Genomic DNA, 21225 nt, shown 5'->3' with positions numbered 1-21225 from the left:
GTGGCATCCGATCCGAGTAGGTCTGTCTCCTTTCCCGTTCACCCAGGGGCATGGGGTAGCTAGCGCACGGCATCAGATGACTGCTGAGAAAAGCAAGGACCGGGAGATCTATCTCAGATACTGCAGGTTTCATCTGGAGTGTTTCAGTGGCTCACACAACAGCAGCAGCAGCTTCTCACTGTGGCCACCACCTTCCAGGACCAGGTAGGTCAGAGTCTTCTTACCAATGACAGCTAGACACAAGTTCCGATAAGCATCGGCAGGGGAGACCTTTTTGATCCTAGGGAAAAACAAAAAGGGGTTCCGTCTTGAGTGCTGTGGACACAGAGAGGTGAGCAGTCTCGGGGTCAAGGTGGACGGGGGAAGATGGTCAGGAAAGCGGACGAGGAGAGCGAGTCAATAGAGTGATGGCTGGAAAGAAGAAAAGCAAGGACGGCTGAAGGGGTCATCACCGTTGTCTTAGTTCATGCTGATGAAATGCGCTCTCCTTGTGTTTTTGTGTCCTGCCCTGTGTCTCCTTCAGCTCACAGCCTTCTTCCCCTCACCCTCAATGTCTACTGACCTTCCCTAGCAAGAATAAAGGACTTCTTTTATTATTTTTTTAAAAAAAAATTTTTTAACGTTTATTTATTTTTGAGATAGAGACAGAGCATGAATGGGGGAGGGTCAGAGAGAGGGAGACACAGGATCCAAAACAGACTCCAGGCTCTGAGCTGTCAGCACAGAGCCCGACGCGGGGCTCGAACTCACGGACCGCGAGATCATGACCTGAGCCAAAGTCAGACGCTTAACTGACTGAGCCACCCAGGCGCCCCAAGAATAAAGGATTTCTGACTGCCACTCCCGGTAGCCGTTTCCATTTCCACAAAGGTGTTTCCACTAAGGCTACAGCACGTTATGGTTTATGAGTTAGAAAACAAACTAGACTCCCTGAGGGTATGGGCCATGAAGAGTCACCCGATGCTTGCCACATCGGCTAAAGTTAACAAGTCGGGAGACCGCAGACATTGGCAAGGATGCCGAGAAAGGGGAACCCTCGTGCACTGCTGGTGGGAATGCAAACCGATGCAGCCACTCTGGAGAACAGTATGGAGGTTCCTCAAGAAGTTAAAAATAGAACCACCCTACGACCCAGCAATTGAACTATTAGGTACTTATCCAAAGGATACAAACATGCTGATTCCAAGGGGCACCTGCACCCCCGTGTTTATAGCAGCGCTATCAACAATAGCCAAATCATGGATTGTGGAATGTTAAATAGGATTACAAGAAATCTTAAACGGAGTAGAACATGAATTTCCTCCAATCCAACTGTGGACTTCAAGAAACAATTCAGCACTAAAAAAAAAAAAAATGATAAGATTTTTTGTTTCTGGCATCTGGACTCTATGCCACCTTCTTCAGAGTAAGAGTTAATCAACCTGGTGTTATGCATCATGAAATCTAGCTCCTAAGTTATCCTGTGTGCACAGCAGGAAATAACTGGGGGAAATTTTTCTTTCAGGGCCTTTCTGAGGCATCATTAACGAATCCTAATTTGACATCGACTCAACACCCGCCACGACTGCCTCTTCTACCCTGTAATTGCAGATCTTCATTTACACTTATATTTTTAGAGGTTCTTCTCCTGTTTTTGTACCTCCAAACCTGGCACTCCATCCCCCTGTTGTAAAACACTCCCTAAACCCACAACTGGTCTAATAACGCATGACCCTTCATGTTTAGATAACGAACATTCCCATCAGTTTATCCAAAAGAGGCCTCAAAATGAAATTTTCAGCACCGAGTGCCAGAGTAAGGCGGATGCCGGCTGTTCAGGACCTCTGCTTACATTGTCCAAAACTCTTAGTGGAACAGGTTATGGGTGCCATCGAATTCTTGTTTTCTCATGTAAAGCCTTATAAAACCAGACCAATGTAAACTTTCAAGGCCATACAGAAGAAACTAACATCTTTCCAGGCACCAACCTATGTCAGATCACTTTGAACACACAAGTCCCGTGGCATTCTGAGAAAAGCAAGCTACCGATCTCCTGACATCACCAGGTACGGTCAACTGATGTTTGCCAGAGCTATTCCTTCCAAGTATATAGCACATTTCGGGTGGCTTAAGTAAACTTTCTAAGGCATGTTGGTTTGGAGAAGGTGATGGTAGGGAGTTTCAGCAGTGTAGCAGTCTGTAATTTTGAACACAACTTCTAAAGTTTATCACTTGCACATGTATTGGTTTTAAAGAATACCCTAACAGTCACCTGCCCAGGCGGCCCCATCATGATTTACTTGTGCCCCAACCTACCTCACTACCTGGACTCCTTTCTCAATCCCATCCCACATACCAGTTATAAATTCACCATTGCCCTATCAACGCTTCCTTATTCACATTATTTAAAACTGTTTCTCCCAAGAGGGAGGGAGCCAAACCGTAAGAGACTCTTAAAAACTGAGAACAAACTGAGGGTTGATGGGGGGTGGGAGGGAGGGGAGGGTGGGTGATGGGCATTGAGGAGGGCACCTGTTGGGATGAGCACTGAGTGTTGTATGGAAACCAATTTGACAATAAATTTCATATTTAAAAAAAAAAACAACTGTTTCCCCCAATTTCCACCTGGGTCTCCTTCTGACATGCATGTACCTATATTTCCTATAGGAGAGTTTCAACTATGCCCATAGCAGATGTATGGAAACCTCCAAACACTTGGCCAAGTTTCATGAAAATAACTCAAGGTAACATACAATTCTTTCACTAGGAGCCATGTCAATATGTTGTATTCTGGGCACCCGGTTAGTCAGCCTGGTCAGGCATCCAGACTGCTGCCACATTAAAAATGCCTGGGGATTAGTTTGTACTCACACCACTTTCTGGAGATGACAGGTGACACGGGTTATTTGCTCACAAAGAATCCTCACGGAGGAGGGACTCAAGAAGCTTTGGCTCACATCCAAGAAGCACAGGCTCTTGTTTGAACTGAACACCGAGCAGAGATCCGCCCAGAGCTGGAGAGAGAGATGGTCATACTGTGACCTAGAAGGAAGGGACGGACAAGAGCGTCTGCTGAAAACCATGTATGGCAGCACTTTCAACAATAGCCAAATTATGGAAAGAGCCCACATTGTCCATCAACCAACAAATGGATACAGATGTGGTTTATATATACAATGGAATACTACATGGCAATGAGAAAGAATGAAATCTGGCCATTTGCAGCAACGTGGATGGAACTAGAGGGTATTATGCTAAGTGAAATAAGTCAGAAAAATACAGACAGCATATGTTTTCACTCACATGTGGATCTTGAGAAACGTAAGACCATGGGGGAAGGGAAGGGGAAAATAGTTACAAACAGAGAGGGAGGGAGACAAACCGTAAGAGACTTAAATACAGAGAACAAACTGAGGGTTGATGGGAGTGGGGGAGAGGGGAAAGTGAGTGAAGGGCATTGAGGCAGGCACCTGTTGGGATGAGCACTGGGTGTTGTATGGAAGCCAATCTGACAATAAATTATATTTAAAAGAAAAAACAAAGAAAAGCATTTATGGGAAGAGTAGGAACTGGCAGGCTGTACCACAAAGGAAACCACCGACAAAATGAAAAGGCAGCCTATGGAATGGGAGGAAATATTGGCAAATCATATCATCTGATAAGGGGTTAATATCCAAAACATGTAAAGAACACCTACAAGTCAAAAAAAAAAAAAAAAGACTTAAAAATGGGTAGAGGATCTGAAAAGACATTTTTCCAAAGGAGACATTCAGACGCCCAACAGGCACATGAAATGATGCTCAACATCACTCATCATCATGGAAATGCACCTCGCATCTGTCAGAATGGCTGGACTCAAAAGACAATTTAAAAAAAGTGTTGGCGAGGATATGGAGAAAAGGGAATCCTCTCGCCCTGTTGGTGGGAACGTAAATTGGCACAGCCACCATGGAAAATGTCTGGAGGTTCCTCAAAACCTTAAAAATAGAACTACACTATGATCCAGGAATCCTATTTCTGGCTATTTTGCCAGAGAGAATGAAATCACTATCTTGAAAAGATATCTGCCCTCCCACGTTCATGGCACCATTATTTACAATACTCAAAATAGGGAAGCAACCTAAGTGTCCACTGATGGATGAATGGATAAAGAAAATGTGTGTGTATGCGATAGAATATTATGCAGCCACAAAAAAAAAAAAAAGGAAATTTTGCCATTTGTGACAACATGGATGGATCTCGGGAGCATTACGCTAAGTGAAGTAAGCCTGGCAAGGCAGAAAGACAAATACTGAATGGTCTCACTTATACATGGAACCCAAAAGAAACAAACACGAACTCATAGAACAGATTGGTGGTTGCCAGAGGCAGGATGTGGATAAAATGGGTCAAAGTGGTCAAAAAGTACAAACTTCCAGACAGAGGTCCTGAGGGTGTGATGTATGGTATGGCGGCTCTAGTTTGAGAAAAAGAGAATCATTGGGGCGCCTGGGTGGCTCAGTTGGGTGAGCGTCCGACTTGGGCTCAGGTCATGATCTCCCAGTTCCTGGGTTCGAGACCCATGTGGGGCTCTGCGTTGGCAGCTCAGAGCCTGGAGCCTGCTTCGGATTGTGTGTGTCTCTCTCTCTGCCCCCCTCCCCACTCACAGTGTCTCACGGTCTCAAAAATAACCATTAAAATTTTTAATTAAAAAATTTTTTAAAAACAATTGTTAAGGAAAAAATTGTTAAGGAAATATCCAGATGGTCTAGGGATACCCTGAACCTGGTGCCATTAACACTAAGGTTCCATTCCTAACCTGAACATCACGACCTGCACCTTGAGTGGCAAGCTGGCAGGAGAAATTGTGGCCAGAAGCCCGTTCTGACCCTCAGCCACACGGAGCGGGAAGTCGGCCCGGTTCCGGGTGCCGCAGGGTGGGAGGCTGAGGGCGGGGGCAATTAACAAAGTGAACCGTGAGGCTCCTTACCCGGCAGCCTGGGCCTCGGACCCCGACGCGGTGTCGTCGTCCAGGAACACGCCCTTTTCCACCCCCAGACACAGCTTCTGCAGCCGTTCGCAATGCTTGAGGCAGAAGGACGCGTGCGCGAGGTCCGTGGGGTCTTTCAAGTGCAGGGACACTTCCGTGACCTGGGCCACGGCTTCCTTCACCAGCGGTTCGTCCTGCGATTCGTAGAGACGGCACAAGGTCTCCCTCGTGTCCGTCACCGAGGAGAAGGGGCCGTTCTCGGGGGACCTCACGGTGCACGCCAACAGCTCGCGCTTGAGCTCCGTGGACACTGGGCAGCCGAAGGCGGCCCCCAGCTCCCTGACCCTGTCTTCGTTGGCGAGGCCGAACAAGAAGCGCCCCACGTGGGCCAGGTGGGGGTTCCGCCGCCCTTCCTCCTTGCAGAGCACCCTCCGCACCCCGCGAGCGCTCCAGCCGGGGCCGCCCTCGCCGCCGCCCAGGACGTAGAGCGCGGCCGCCAGGAGGTGCTGCAGGCACAGGTGCAGGAAGCGGTAGCAGCCCGCGCACTCGCCGCTCTCCTGCAGGAGGCTCCGGTCCACGAAGGGGCGCAGGTCGGCCTCGCGCACGCCCAGTCTGCGCAGGTCCCGGGGCTCAAACAGCGAGGTCTGCGCCCACACGCCCTCGGCCGCCAGGAGGCACAGGGCGCGCAGCGGGGCCCGGGGGCGGGGGCGCGGGCAGCTGCCCGGCTGCACAGGAAGCGCAGCAGCAGCGACGTGGCGGTGCGGCACGTGCGGCCCGGGTCGTCGCCCTCGTCCGCTGGCAGCCGCAGGCAGGCGCCCAGCATCCAGCACACGGCGGGCGCCGAGCCCAGGCGGAGCAGCGCCGCGTTGCTTCTCATCAGCTGCCAAGCGCGCCGCGCCTGAGCCTCGCCTCCCAGCTGTCGCCGCAGATACGCCCTGCGCTCCGGCTCCGAGAGCCCCTCGACCTCCACCAGGAGCGGCTGCTCCACCACCAGCCGCAGCTCCCCCAGGGCCTCGGGCCGCGTGGTCACCAGGAGCGTGGCCGCGGGGAGCAGCTTCCTCTTGAGCAGGCCCCCCAGGAGCACGGGCGCCGGCCGCCGCGCGCCCCAGTCGCCGCCCAGGTCGCGCGCCAGCGCCGCGGCGGGCACGTGCAGCTCCTCGAAAGCGTCGATGACCAGCAGGAGCGTCCGCGCCCGCGCTAGCAGCCGCGGAAGGGCCCCGCGCGGGCCCGGGGCGCTGTCGGCCAGCAGCTCCGCCAAGGTGCACGGCCCCCTGCGGCTGAGCGCCTTGCAGCTGAGGTAGAGGGCGGCGGGGCGGGCGCGGGCCTGGCCGGCCTGCGTCCAGTCCAGCATGCACTTCTTGGCCAGCGTGGTCTTCCCGACGCCCGCGGCACCGTGCAGCACCACCGTCTGTGGCATTAGCTCTGTGGACGTCCTGGCGTTCAAGAGGGATAGGAACCCTTGGCTTCTCTGCGTCACATGGTCGTGAACGTCGTCGTCATCTCCTGGCCAAGGAGTGTCCTTCTGGATGGAGGATTTCTCCAATGCGTTGCTGTCTCGCTCCTCTACACCTGTAAGGCTACGCGAGGAGACAACGTTGGGATGCCAGGGATTCAACTCAACTTGAAAACACACTTTGTAAAGGATCAGAAATGAGGACTATCAAGAACAGGCGAGTTACCTTCCGCTACCAGACAGTATTGACCCTCTGGCTCCTGTAACCTGCCAGTCCCCCCCATCCCTTTTTTTATGTTTATTTTTTTGAATGTTTATTTACTTTTGAGAGAGAGAGTGCACACAAGTGAGCAGGAAAGGGGCAGAGAGCAAGGGAGACACAGAATTGGAAGCAGTCTCCAGGCTCGGAGCTGTCAGCACAGAGCCTGATGTGGGGCTCCAACACATGAACCGTGAGATCATGACCTGAGCGGAAGTCGAATGCTTAACTGACTGAGTCACCTCGGTGCCCCTAGAAGAATTTTTTTTAATGTTTTTACTTATTTTTGAGAGAGAGAGAGACAGAGCATGAGCAGGGGAGGGGCAGAGAGAGAGGGAGACACAGAATCCGTAGCAGGCTCCATGCTCTGAGCTGTCAGCACAAAGCCCAACATGGGGCTTGAACCCATGAACCGTGAGATCATGACCTGAGCCGAGCTGAAGTCAGACGCTTAACCAACTGAGCCACCCAAGTGCCCCATCCCAGGGCCCAATTTAAGGTGTCATTCACTTGATTCACCCTTGTGCTGACCCTGGGAAAGACTTACTACAAACTAGAGCAGATGATAGGAAACTGGTAGAAGGTAAACAAAGGACCCAGGAGACAGAACCACGAGCTCACTGGTGACTCACGAGGTCAACATCTTACAGTGCAGAGCAGTAGGGAAAGACCAGTCTTCCATAAACGGTGCTGCATCAATTAGATAGCCACATAAAAAGTAAACTCGGATCCCTACATCACAGCACACAACTAATTTGAGATCAATTATAATCTCAATTGTGAACAGCAAGTCCATAAAGCTCATAAGAAGAAAAATAAAAACTGTCCCCACTGGGGAGAAGATATTTGCCAATGACATCTCAGATCAAGGGTTAGTATCCAAAATCTATAGAGAACTTCTCAAATTCAGTACCCAAAAAACAAATAATCCAGTGAAGAAATGGGCAAAAGACGAATAGACACTTTTCCAAAGAAGACATCCAGATGGCCAACAGGCACATGAAAAGATGCTCAACGTCACTCCTCATCAGGGAAATACAAATCAAAACCACACTGAGGTATCACTTCATGCCGGTCAGAGTGGCTAAAATGAACAAATCAGGAAAATATAGATGCTGGAGAGGATGTGGAGAAACGGGAACCCTCTTGCACTGTTGGTGGGAATGCAAACTGGTGCAGCCGCTCTGGAGAACAGTGTGGAGGTTCCTCAAAAAATTAAAAATAGACCTACCCTATGATCCAGAAATAGCACTGCTAGGAATTTACCCAAGGGATATAGGAGTGCTGATGCATAGGGGCACTTGTACCCCAGTGTTTATAGCAGCGCTTTCAACTGTAGCCAAATTATGGAAAGAGCCTAAATGTCCATCAACTGATGAATGGATAAAAAAAACTGGTTTATATATACAATGGAATACTACTTGGCAGTGAGAAAGAATGAAATCTTGCCATTTGCAACAACATGGATGGAACTGGAGGATATAATGCTAAGTGAAGTAAGTCATACAGAGAAAGATACCATATGTTTTCACTCTTATGTGGATCCTGAGAAACTTAACAGAAGACCATGGGGGAGAGGAAGGGGGGAGGGAAGAGAGGGAGGGAGGCAAACCATAAGAGACTCTTAAAATCTGAAAATAAACTGAGGGTTAGTGGGGGGTGGGAAAGAAGGGAAAGTGGGTGATGGGCATTGAGGAGATAACCTGTTGGGATGAGCACTAGGTGTTGTATGGAAACCAATTTGACAATAAATTTCATATAAAAAAAAAGACATCCAGATGGCTAACAGACATGAAAAAATGCTCAACATCATCCATCATCAGGGAAATAGAAATCAAAACCACAATGAGATCCCACCTCACACCTGTCAGAATGGCTAACATTAACAACTCAGGCAACAACAGATGTTGGCAAGGATGTGGAGAAAGGATCTCTTTTGAGCTGCTGGTGGGAATGCAAGCTGGTGCAGCCACTCTGCAAAACAGTATGAAGGTTCCTCAAAAAATTAAAAATAGAACTACCCTATGACCCAGCAATTGCACTACTAGGTATTTAACCACGGGATACAGATGTGCTGTTTCGAAGGGACACCTGCACCCCAATGTTTATAGCAGCACTATCAACAATAGCCAAAGTATGGAAAGAGCCCAAATGTCCATCAATGGATGAATGGATAAAGAAGATGTGGTATATATATACAACAGAGTATTACTTGGCAATCAAAAAGAATGAAATCTTGCCATTTGCAATTACGTGGATGGAACTAGAGTGTATTATGCTAAGTGAAATTAGCCAGTCAGAGAAAGACAAATATCATATGACTTCACTCATATGAGGAATTTAAGATACAAAACAGATGAACTTAAGGGAAACAAAAATAATAACAAGGAGGGAGACAAAACATAAAAGACACTCTTAAATACAGAAAACTGAGGGTTACTGGAGTGGTTGGGGGGGGCATGGGCTAAATGGGTAAGGGGCATAAGGGAGGACACTTGTTGGGATGAGCACTGGGTGTTATACATAGGGGATGAATCACTGGAATCTACCCCTAAAATCAGTATAGCACTATCTGCTAACTAACTTGGATGTAAATTAAAAACTAAATAAATACATAAATAAATAAAAATAATGTAAATGAAGGGAAAAATAAAATTTTTTTTTAATTTTTTTAACGTTTATTTATTTTTGAGACAGAGAGAGACAGAGCATGAACAGGGGAGGGTCACAGAGAGAGGGAGACACAGAATCTGAAACAGGCTCCAGGCTCTGAGCTGTCAGCCCAGAGCCCAACGCGGGGCTCGAACTCACGGACCGCGAGATCATGACCTGAGCCGAAGTCGGACGCTTAACCGACCAAGCCACCCAGGCGCCCCAACTTAAAATTTTTTTTAAAAAATTTATCTGGCACCACAAAAAAAAAAAAAAAAAAAAAAACAAGAACACAAAACACACACAAAAGCAAACAACAAGAAACACAACTATCTCCACTGCTTGGCAGTAATCAAAATAACGTACTAGCCATAAAGGTAAAAACTGATAACCTGAATTCGATTTTGAATCAGGACCTTAGGTTCCTCCAAAGAAAGGAAGACAAAAGGCACAGAAGGTAAAAGGGCAGCTGCAAGCTACGAGCTGAGAGCATATGCACTCAAAGTACGGATACTTTGAAATCCCTATTTTCAGAAGGAATGTTAAGGCATGCAAGGAATTCCAGCAAGCATGCACTAAAACAAGGTAACACTTGGTGGAAAGAAATCCGAAGACTGGAAAAGGCACCTCAAAGAAGAGAATGGCCAATAAGCACATTGAAAGGCATTCAACCTCAATAGACCTAAGGGAAATGCAAACGAAGACCCTAATGATAGAGATCGACCCCGCCCCCATCAGAATGGTTAAAATTAAGGAGGGGGGGGCGGTGGTGGTGGTCTGGGTGGCTCAGTCGGTTAAGCGTCTGACTTTGGCTCAGGTCATGATCTCGCACTCCGTGAGCTCAAGCGGCTCAGAACCTGGAGCCTGCTTCAGGTTCTGTATCTCCCTCGCTCTCTGCCCCTCCCCTGCTCGTTCTCAAGCTCTCGAGCTCTCTCAAAAATAAATAAACATTAAAAAAGGGGAGGACACCTAGGGGGCTCAGTCGGTTGAGCATCCAACTTCAGCTCGGGTCATGACCTCACAGTTCTTGAGTTCAAGCCCCATGTCAGGGTTAAATTGAAAAAAAAAAAACTTGCATTGCCAAACACAGAGGTTTCTCCTGCAGCCAGCCATACCCATGCATTCCGTGACGAGCAGCTTTACCCCTGGCATTAAGTTAGTGCAGACATCTGCAGAAGGGGCATGCACATCCATTCACGGTGCCCGTCCTCATCGTGTCCCCAGAATGTAGCCGTCCAAGAAACCACACAGAAGGAACCCTCAAATTGTATGGATTCAGCCCATGCAAAGCTCCTACTGGGGAAAACTGGTCTAAGGTGGCCTTGGTCAGCAGACTGGTTTTGAACAGAAGTCGGGCGTTGCCGGGCAGAAAAGAGCAGGCATCCACAGTGTCCGAAGAGCCATCTGGTGAGTGGTGGCTTGGGTGTGTGACGACTAAGTGGATTATTCATATTAATTATGATGGTTAGCGTTGGTTTGTATAAACAGCTAGAAACTTCTATGTACGTACACACACACACATGTAAACACGTTTTTAAAGATTAAGAGGAAGTTAGGGGCACCTGGGCAGCTCAGTCTGTTACGCGTCTGACTTGATTTCAGCTCAGGTCACGCTCTCATGGTTGTCAGTTCAAGCCCTGCGTCATGCTTGGGATTCTCTCTCTCCCTCCACCCACCCCTCTTCCCTGCTGGAGCTCCCTCTCTCCCTTTCTCTTTCTCTCTCTCTCTTGCTCCCTCTCTCCCTTTCTCTTTCTCTCTCTCTCTCTCGCTCGCTCTCTCCCTTTCTTTCTCTCTCTCTCTTTCTCTCTCTCACTCGCTCTCTCTTTCTCTCTCTCTCTCGCTCGCTCTCTCCCTTTCTTTCTCTCTCAAGAAAAAAAACTAAGAGGAAGTTAGCATAGCTTTTTGCCTTAGAAGTGACAGAATGAAACAAAGGGAAAACTAGGACTGCATTAAATGTTCACGCTATAAATGTAATCCCTGTATCTGGATAATTTCCTTTACATGTTTCTATAATCCCTGTCTTTTGAAGGAGTTATTATGATAATTAACATCTTAGTATTTCTATCTGTTAGGGACTATTTAAAAAATCACATTTAAGGGTGCCTGGGTGGCTCAGTCAGTTAAGCATCCAACTCTTGATTTCAGCTCAAGGTCATGATCTCACAGTTTATGAGTTCAAGTCCTGCATTGGGCTCCATGTGGACAACAGTCTGCTTGGGATTCTCTCTCTCTCTCTCTCTCTCTCTCTCTCTTTCTCTTTCTCTCTCTTTCTCTCTCTCTCTCTTTCTCTCTCTTTCTCTCTCTCTCTTTCTCTCTCTTTCTCTCTCTTTCTCTCTTTCTCTCTCTTTCTCTCTCTTCTCTCTCTTCTCTCTCTCTTTCTCTCTTTCTCTCTCTTTCTCTCTCTCTTTCTCTCTCTCTCCTTCTCTCTCTCCCTCACTCCCTCTCTTCCCTCTCTCTCTCTCTCTTTCTCTCTCAAAAATAAATAAACTTAAACGTTTTTATATCACATTTAAGCCTTGCAACAATCTGATCAGGTAAATTCTATTATCTGTGCTTTTTATGGTGCAGCTGAGGGATAGGGCAGTGGTGCCCCAAGTGTGGTACTCAGACCAGCAGCATTGTCTGGGAACTTACAGAAAATCCAGATTCTGGGGCCCCATCCCAGACCTACCCATCAGGAAGTCTGGAGATGGGCCCAGGAATCTAGTTTAAGGGCGTCCAGGTGATTATGATAAATGCTAGTTTCAGGACCACCAGCCAAGGAAAGTCAGATCAAGGTCCACAAGAACACACCTGCTGAAGGTGAAACCCAGATCATCATGAGAAGGAGTTTAACTCAAGAACTGGTTTTCTCAGTCACTTATACACTGCCTGAACCACTTAACTAAATAAAAAGCAAATCATCTCTACACCCTCAGGCATTAAATGGGCAACACTAGGGATGAGCCATTTAGTAAGTACATGGAGAAAGGGTAGAACACATCCAATCGTAAGTTAGATTAGGCAAATCTAAGTTGTGTTTTGTGTCCCAAAACACAAAGGATTATGAGGGCTCATGATTGGTATGAAATATTTAATATAAAAATATTCAGACTAAAATGCCAAGTCGGAAAGAAGCCCCCAACAACTGTGCTTGAATGTCAAGGTCACAGATGATTTTATCTTTATGGTCTTTTTTTTCAATGCTGTCTTTGATCATCATGCCTTTGGGGTTGGGGAGGGTTGTTAAGTTTTTATTTAAATTCCAGTTAAATGGGTGATGGGCGTTAAGGAGAGTGCTTTTGGGGATGCGCACTGGGTGTCCTATGTGAGAGACCAATCACTGGGCTCTACTCCTGAAGCCAAGACTATACTCTATGTTAACTAACTTGAGTTTAAATTTTTAAAAAATACATTCCAGCTAACATACAATGTAATATTAGTTTCAGGTATACACTATAGTGATTCAACACTTCCATCCATTACCCAGTGCTCATCAGGAGGTGTTTGGTTTTGCGGGAAAAGTCTTAGAAGGGGATCACTGGGTCATAGTCAGGAAAGGAGAACACACTATATCGGTTACGTTTTTCAGCTAAGATCTGAAGGAAGCCATCTCAGGGAGGTAGCAAGGTTACGACATTAGAAGCCAGACCCAAGAGACACAGGTGTAGAGGACATGGGATGTGTATGGGTATTTATAGGGACCCAAGTGGGAGAATGGGACCCTCGGTTCCAGCTCTAAGTGCCCACAAGGTGAAGGGCAGGGTGAGGTTCCTTGACAAGCATACCAACGTGAGGGAAGATGAAGTCCGATGGAATTTTAGATGTAGACAGTGCGTTGGGAGGAAAAGATTTGTACCTAAAGACCAAACACACAGAAAAACAGTATGAAACAGGCAGGAAGTCAGCATCCAGTTCCATCCAGAGTGCCGCTTACAGATCAATAGCGTAGCTCTCGCATAACTGAAAGACCACCAGCTAGCTCTTCAGTTAACACCGAGAACTACTCACTCACTAGACAAGGTAGCCCAGGACAGCAAAACTGTATCAGAGCCGTGTGGAAAGCAAGGTGAACACCCAAGCCTGAATGGTGCACAGACGAGGTTAGCTCCAGGGACCACCCAGGCGATGGTGCATAACATCTCGAGGGACAGAGTGGATGCAAACCGCGACAAAGTCAGAGAAGGAGGCAAGAGAGGAATTCCTGGTTTCATACGAATGCGTAAGAACATTTAAGACATGCACATTTAAGAACCCCATGACTGGGGAGTATCGTAAGACTTCTGCTTCCCACAGTGCCCCTGCTCAACTAACGGTGGATAGTAGGTCATTTAATTCCAGTTCCCATTGATATGCTCCAGCTTTGCGTGGAGCCCTGCGATGCCAGAAACACTGAGGCTCCTTTCCTGGGTCATATGCCCTCTCATCAGGGCAGCAGACGCACCCTTGGTTACGTCTTTCTTTCTGGTGTTGCCACTGTGGACAATGGTTGTTTCCACCCAGAAGGAATGGGTATGTGCACAGACGGAGAGAGGCAGCCTTAGAAGAAGGACAGCAAGTGGGTTCATGGAGGAACCGAATCCCAGAGGTCTCCAGGTAGGGATCCTCAGCCTGGAGTGCAAGCATTTGTTTTAAACAGGGGTCAATGACTTCCGAGGAAGACCAGGCATTGATAAACTTGGAGCTGAGCCTGAATAGCCTGAGGGGCTCTGTCCTTGCAAAGTAAAAAGGAAGGTGCCCTTGGCAAGCAAGCAAGCCGGAGCCTGCAGCCTAGAACTACAGAATTGTTAGATGCAGCCCATATAATTAGCAGTAGCCCTTTCCTTGATGCTCTGTCATTTCAAGTATTGGGGGGGTGTGGATTACAAACCGTAAATTCCATGAGCAGACGACTCTCCTTCTGTCTACATGACTGACACCACACCCATTTTTGAGGATCAAGGATACCATCCCATATTACAGATGGAATACGGAGGCTCACAGGCAGGGGTGCCCTGCCACAACACAAGGACACCGCATGTGGGCACAAGGGCACATTTGGGGGTGAGGGAGATGCTCTGACTATGGATTGTGGGGATGGTTGCACAACTCTAAGTCTGCTCAAAAATTGCTCACTTAAAATGGGTGGGTTTTACAGGGTAATTTTCACCTCAGCAGAACACTTTAAAATAACATAAGAAAAACATTATAGATGAAATCGCTGGCAGCTGTCTACTCCAAATCTGTTTTCTCGTACTTAACAGAGATTTCAGCTCGAGGACCTCAATAACCCTTCCAAAAAGCCTCAGGCTGCCCATATAAGCTTCCAAAGTTCTGTGGTAGAGACTCAACCAAGCACTGCTGTTGACTTAAATAGGCATGAGAATTGGAATATATCAATGACACTGTGGCGAACACAGCACAGTGTATGGACTTGTGGAGTCACCGTGGTGTACCCCTGAAAACAGTGCAACACCGTGTGTCAACTATACTCAAAAAAAGAAAAACAATACTGTAAATGGGAAGAAACCGAAACCAAAGGAACTGGTACTCACTTCTCTTAGGCTAGGGCTTACCTGCAGCCTGTGGATATTCACTGCAAACAAAATCTCCAAAAAGAATTATTCCGCTGACTCAAGCTCCATGACCAACGGGCGGGACCCTGGGTGGGGGCACGTCTTCCTGCCCAGGGTAGAATGACTCCCACTATGATTACCAGTGGCTGGTTCTCAACCTTTAAAATGAGACACACTGAAATTACCTGGGCCCTATTTCAGGGATGCTAATTGAATTGGTCTGGGGTAGGCTTCAGGCAATCAGGAGTCTTCAAAATCTCATCCAGGAAATTCTAATGCACAGACTGTGTTCTAGACCATCTAGAATCGGGGTTTTCGAATTCCACACCGTCAACACTTTGAGATGGACAATTGTTTACCAAGGGAACCGTCCTATATGCTGTAGGATGTTTTGGCCTCCTCTCCCTCAATGTCAATAGCACCTTCCAATTTTGACAACCAGAAATGTCTCCAAACATTGCCAAATATCCCCCGAGGGGTGCAGTCACCCCTGGTTGAGAATCACTGATGTAGCTGCAATTAGCCACCCCTTGCCATCATACATAGCATATTGAAATCCATCCATAGCCTATGTTAAATAAAATTTATATATCCTAACAGTCAAGCTCATTGGTTCTATGGTTGATGATATTGATTTGTGTTGACATTTAAATGTGAATTCATTTGATTTATTTTGTATTCAATCTCAGGTGTATTAATTTTGACGGACGTACAATTAACATTTCAGTTTGACTGATGTTACTTACAGGATTATAACTGGCCGATCCAGGATTCAAATCAAAAGATAGTGTATAATGACTGTCAGTGCCTTGAACTATAAAACTAAGAACACTAGCTGGCTAGCTAACTAACCAAATGCATGAAGTGTACAGTTGTTTATTCACACACACACACACACACACACACACACACACACACCTTTGAGTTCAGAAAAACAACTAGAAAGGCAAATAATCTCGTATGTATCTATTTCTGGAATCATAGGTACCATGCGTTGGTCATTACATTTTTTCACTTAGTCACCCTATAATTCTTAGGGCTCTAACATCCTCACTTATAAATGAAGACAGTGAGACAGAACTGATAAGCAACATCCCCAAGTCGATGGGCAACAGGGGAGAAAGATAGATTTAAGCAGACTTCTGTTGGAATAAGTGAGTTTTGTGACGGGCAGACACAGACTGCAAAGGTGATTGAGTATGTAAAAGAGGAACTATGTGTCCAGAGCAGTGGGTGAACTGATTAGAAGCCACAATCAAAAAATAATCCAATAGAATGCCCAGTGCCATTAGAACCTGTCCGAGCCAGGCCATAAGTCCCTGCCAGCGGGCAGGCAGATGAATCTCCTGGACAACGCAGGACTGTGATCCTCAGAAGGAGAACTAGAACCCACCATGTAAGTCACCTGATTCCAAGTAGGCTCTCCAAACCCTGCCACTTGCCACAACATGGGTGGGCCTTGAGGGTCTCACGCTAAGTGAAGCAAGTCAGGCAGAGAAAGACAAACACTGCCAACAAAACCTGTCTGGCTCCTCCTCTGGGTTGGAACATTCGATTATCTTCTCAGTCCTTAGGGAAACTCCTTCTCTTCAGCCATAGGCATCTCAAAAATTACAATGTATGCACCATTTTTTTAAAAATTGTCTGATTGTCTGGGCCTAATTGGCCAGGCCCTCATGCTGCTACTGATATATGATAACCAAAGGGAAATCCTAGTGGAAGTAAGAGCTGTTTCTGAAATTGAAGAACTGCGTATGATTCTACCGCTGTCTACAAAGGCCACAGAAGCAAATAAATGAAGAGCTGTTGACACGGGGTATATGGACCCGTCCTAGGGACTTTAGCAAGAGATGGCCAAGGTCAAAGGGAATGTAAGACTCTGTGTGATGCAGCTGATTATAAACACAGAGGTATTTTAAATAGGTAAAGGCGATCCCTAAATAAATGGTAGCATGAGTTTGGTGCCATAACATCAAGCATCGCAGCCCCGGCCCTCCAGGGCCCACCTCTGTTCTGAAGGCATAGAACCTTGAGGTAATACAGTGAATACAAAAGTCACATTGACACAACACGCATGCACACACACACGCATGTACGCACCCACACAAGCTCAGCCTCTCCTTGCTTATGACACCAGCCTCCACTCAGTAACTCAAGTAAAATCTGGGAGACATCTATCCTTATCTCCCTGTCTTATCAGCCCCAGAACCAACCATTCGTTAAATGTGTTGTTTTTAGGGGCGCTTGGGTGGCTCAGGAGGTTAAGCTCTGACTCTTAATTTCAGCTCAGGTCACGATCTCATGGTTCATGAGATGGAGTCCTGCTCCTGGCTCTGCACTGACAGCAAAGAGCCTGCTTGGGGTTCCCTCTCCCTCACTCCCTCTCCCTCTTTGTCTCTCTCTCTCTCTCTCTCTCTCTCTCTGCCCCTCCTCTCTCTGCCCCTCCCCAACTCATGTGAGCACATGCAATCTTTCTCTCAAAACAAATACATTAAACCTTAAAAAAAAAATCTGTGGGGGTGCCTGGGTGGCTCAGTTGGTTAAGCGACCAACTTCTGCTCAGGTCATGATCTCACAGTTTGTGAGTTCGAGCCCCGTGTGGGGCTCTGTGCCAACAGCTCAGAGCCTGGAGCCCGTTTCAGATTCTGTGTCTCCCTCTCTCTCTGCCCCTCCCCTGCTCACGCTCTGTGTCTCTCTGTTTCTCAGTAATAAATAAACGTTTAAAAAAATTTTTTTAATCTGTGGTTTTTAGATGGCATCAGCCAAAGCTATCACTATTTTTTATGTATTGAAGTATAATTAATTTACAGTGTTATATTAGTTTCAGATGTACAATATAATTATTGAACAATTCTATACATTACTCAGTACTCATCATGATAAGTGTGATTTTAATCTCCTTTATCTATTTCACACATCCCACTACACTCCTCCCCTCGGCAATCACCAAATTGTTCTCTGTATTGAAGAATCTATTTTTTCAATTATTTTTTCGTTATTTGTTCATTTTTTTAATGTTTATTTATATCTGAGAGAGAGAGAAAGAACGAGCAAGGGAGGGGCAGAGAGAGACAGAGAGGGAGATAGAGAATCCAAAGCAGGCTCCAGGCTCCAAGCTGTCAGCACAGAGCCCGATGTGGGGTTCGAACCCACAAACTATGAGATCATGACCTGAACCGAAACTGGACACTTAACTGACTGAGCCATCACCCAGGTGCCCCCATTTTTTTTTTATTCCACATATAAGTGAGATCATATAGTATTTGTCTTTCTCTGACTGACTCATTTCATTCACCATAATGCTGTCTAGCTTCATCCATGTTGTTGCAAATGACAAGATCTCATTATTTTTTGTGACTGGGTAATTTTCCATTGGACATATATACCACATCTTCTTTATCCATTTGTCTATCAGTGGACATTTGGGCTGTTTCCATAATTTGCCTATTGTAAATAATGCTGCAATAAACATAGAGTTCAGAAGATCTCTTTGAATTAGTGTTTTTGTTTTCTTTGGGCAAATACCCAGCAGTGAAATTACTGTATCACATGGTAATTCTATGTTTATTTTTTGTGGAACCATCACACTGTTTTCCAGAGTGGCTATAGCAGTTTACATTCCCACCAACAATGCATGAGTGTTCCTTTTCCTCTGCATTCTCACCAACACTTGTTTCTTGTGTTTTTTATTTTAGCCATTATGACACATATGAGGTGATATCTCATCGTGTTTTTGATTTGCATTTCCCTGATGATAAGTGATGTTGAGCATCATTTCATGTGTCTGTCGACCATCTGGATGTCTTCTTTGGAAAAATGCCTGTTCATGTCTTCTGCCCATTTTTTTTACTGGATTATTTGTTTTTGAGTGTTGACTAAGTTCTTTAAAGATTTTGGATACTAACCCCTAATCATATACGTTGTTGGCAAATATCTTCTCCCATTCAGTAGGTTGTCTTTTTGTTTTATTGATTGTTTTCTTTGCTGTGTGAAAGCTTTTTATCTTGATGAAGTCCCAATAGTTTATTTTGTTTTTGTTTCCCTTGCCTCTGGAGACATATCTAGAAAGATGTTGCTATAGCCAATGTCAAACAAATTACTGCCTATGTTTTCTTCTAGAAGTTTTTTTTTAATGTTTATTTTTGACAGAGAGAGAGCGCGCGCGCGCGCAGCGCGCGCGCGCGCATGAACGGGGGAGGGGCAGAGAGAGAGGGAGACACAGAATCGGAAACAGGCTCCAGGCTCCGAGCCATCAGCCCAGAGCCGGACGCGGGGCCCGACGCTGGCTCCAGGCTCCAAGCTGTCAGCACAGAGCCCGACGCGGGACGCGAACTCACAGACTGCGAGATCATGACCTAAGCCGAAGTCAGACGCTCAACTGACTGAGCCACCCAGGAGCCCCTTCTAGAATTCTTATGATTTCAGGTCGCACATTTAGGTCTTTCATCTATTTTGAATTTATTTTTGTGTGTGGTGTAAGAAAATGGTCCGGTTTCATTCCTTTGCATGTTGCTATCCAGTTTTCCCAATGCCATTTGTTTAAGAAACTGTCTTTTTCCCATTGGATATTCTTGTCTCTGTCATATATTAATTGACCATGAAAGCAGGGGTTTATCTCTGGGCTCTCTATCCTGTTCCAATGATCTGTGTGCCTATTTCTGTACCAATACCATACTGTTTTTGTGATACCTCCAGTTTTGTTGTTCTTTTTCAAGATTGCTTTGGCTATTTGGGGTCTTTTGTCATTCCATACAAATTTTTGGTTATTTATCCTAGTTCTATGAAAACTGCTGTTGGTATTTTGATAGGGATTTCATTGAATCTGTAGACTGCTTTGAGTAGTATGGACATTTTAATAATAATTCTTCCAACCCATGAGCATGGAATATCTTTCCATTTGTTCGTGTCATGGAATCTATCACTATTGATTCATTTAAAACAAGTATTCAATAACAGTGCGATGTTTCAGATTCATAGGGCTGATGAATGAGGCTCAAGTCTTATTCCCTAAATCCCGCCACAGGCCAGGTCATATGGGGTTAATGCTGTTTCTACGACAGACCACAATGTGTTCCAGCTTCCGCTGCTGTGATATCCACAACAGGAGCCTTGTTTCACTGCAATCACTCACCATGGCAGTGCCAGCATCAGCACCCTGCAGCCACGAGGGGCATGGGTACTCCATGTCAAAGCCAGCTTATCTGTTCATGTCCAGAACAGTCGATTTCATGGGATGGAGGCTAGGGGAGGACCACCTAGCATTTTCCATTCCCATGGGGGAAAAATTCATCACCACACCCCAGGAGGAATGCAAAAGTGGACTTGCCTGAATGTGAAATTGGTGTTAGATGCTGGTAAGTATAAATAAACCAGAGATGTGGGAGATTACCATGAAGGGGTGTGTGTCTTCCATGTATCTTTTGCATTGCTCCTGCCTTGTCTCTGTCTCCTGGACCACTACCCTTCTTTATTAAAAAAGAGACTTGACTAAATTTCCAGTTGACTCTGAAGTCAAGGCTTATGAGGCATTTAATGTCATATCTCAGTGATTTACCCTGACAGGTTACCAAAGTAAGAGATTATTCAGCTATGAAAGGATTCTTCATCAATGGGTGGATAAAAGACCTTTGTACCCTCTACCTGAGAAGAGATCATACATGTCTAGTTGTCTGAAGAGTATTAGCATCATGTCAAGTGAAGCCATGATTTTGCCATCGTCGTGTTTGGAAAGGAGGCACGGTTAAAAGGTTTGCATTTGGAAACCAACGTGATGGGAAGCAGACTGGTGGCTCTGCACTAGGTCGATTTAGCTAAGCACGAACGAAATTTCCTTGAATTTTCTTACCTCTGTGGTTCTGGGTCAGGGATGACAACAGAAATTGACACAAGACATAGAAGGTGGAAGTGACCCTCAGGTGGTGAGTGTGGGAAGTGCAGTGTCTGTCATGGTGCAGCTCACAGATGTTTTATGGGATCTGCTGGCTCACCCATGGGTGTGAGCCCACCTTCACGCCCACTGGCACCTGCACCAGCACTACTGAAGGTCTATAGTGAAGAGCACCACGCATATCATTGAGGTGGGAGGTGGTGATAGACAAATTGACACTGATTTTCTTGAGGGTTCCAGCGTGCTCATGATCTGCCACACTCCACATGCAGCTTTTCCTGTCAACACCCATCCTGGCTGACCTTCAGTAGCATTAGAGTGATACCAGATGCATCTGCAACCACAACTACATACGTTCTAATTGTTGCCATAAAGCCCTGTGTCCCACATCTCTCTCGGTAGTCCTCGTGTTCTGATGGAATCCTAACTGGAAAAGGCTTAGATCTACTGTATGATCACATGGATGACTACAAAACTGGGGGAAATAATCCA

At 46.2% G+C, this 21225-nt stretch overlaps 1 protein-coding gene across 1 annotated transcript in view; it reads right to left on the bottom strand.

Moving 5' to 3' along the window:
- LOC109259894 (NACHT, LRR and PYD domains-containing protein 2-like) overlaps positions 1–21025 on the bottom strand; it is a 28817-nt gene extending 7792 nt beyond the window's left edge. The window contains 6 exon segments of the mRNA XM_053906462.1: positions 101–280; positions 2851–3021; positions 4949–5675; positions 5678–6517; positions 20692–20701; positions 20852–21025. Coding sequence (XP_053762437.1) covers positions 101–280; positions 2851–3021; positions 4949–5675; positions 5678–6517; positions 20692–20701; positions 20852–21025 — 2102 coding nt within the window.
- Positions 21026–21225: the final 200 nt, after the last annotated feature.

This window comes from Panthera pardus, unplaced genomic scaffold (genome assembly GCF_024362965.1).
Source record: "Panthera pardus isolate Hobbes unplaced genomic scaffold, ASM2436296v1 HiC_scaffold_18, whole genome shotgun sequence".
Taxonomy (NCBI): domain Eukaryota; kingdom Metazoa; phylum Chordata; class Mammalia; order Carnivora; family Felidae; genus Panthera; species Panthera pardus.
The sequence above is the reverse complement of the archived record's forward strand: the minus strand, read 5'-3'. Positions and strand labels throughout refer to the sequence as shown.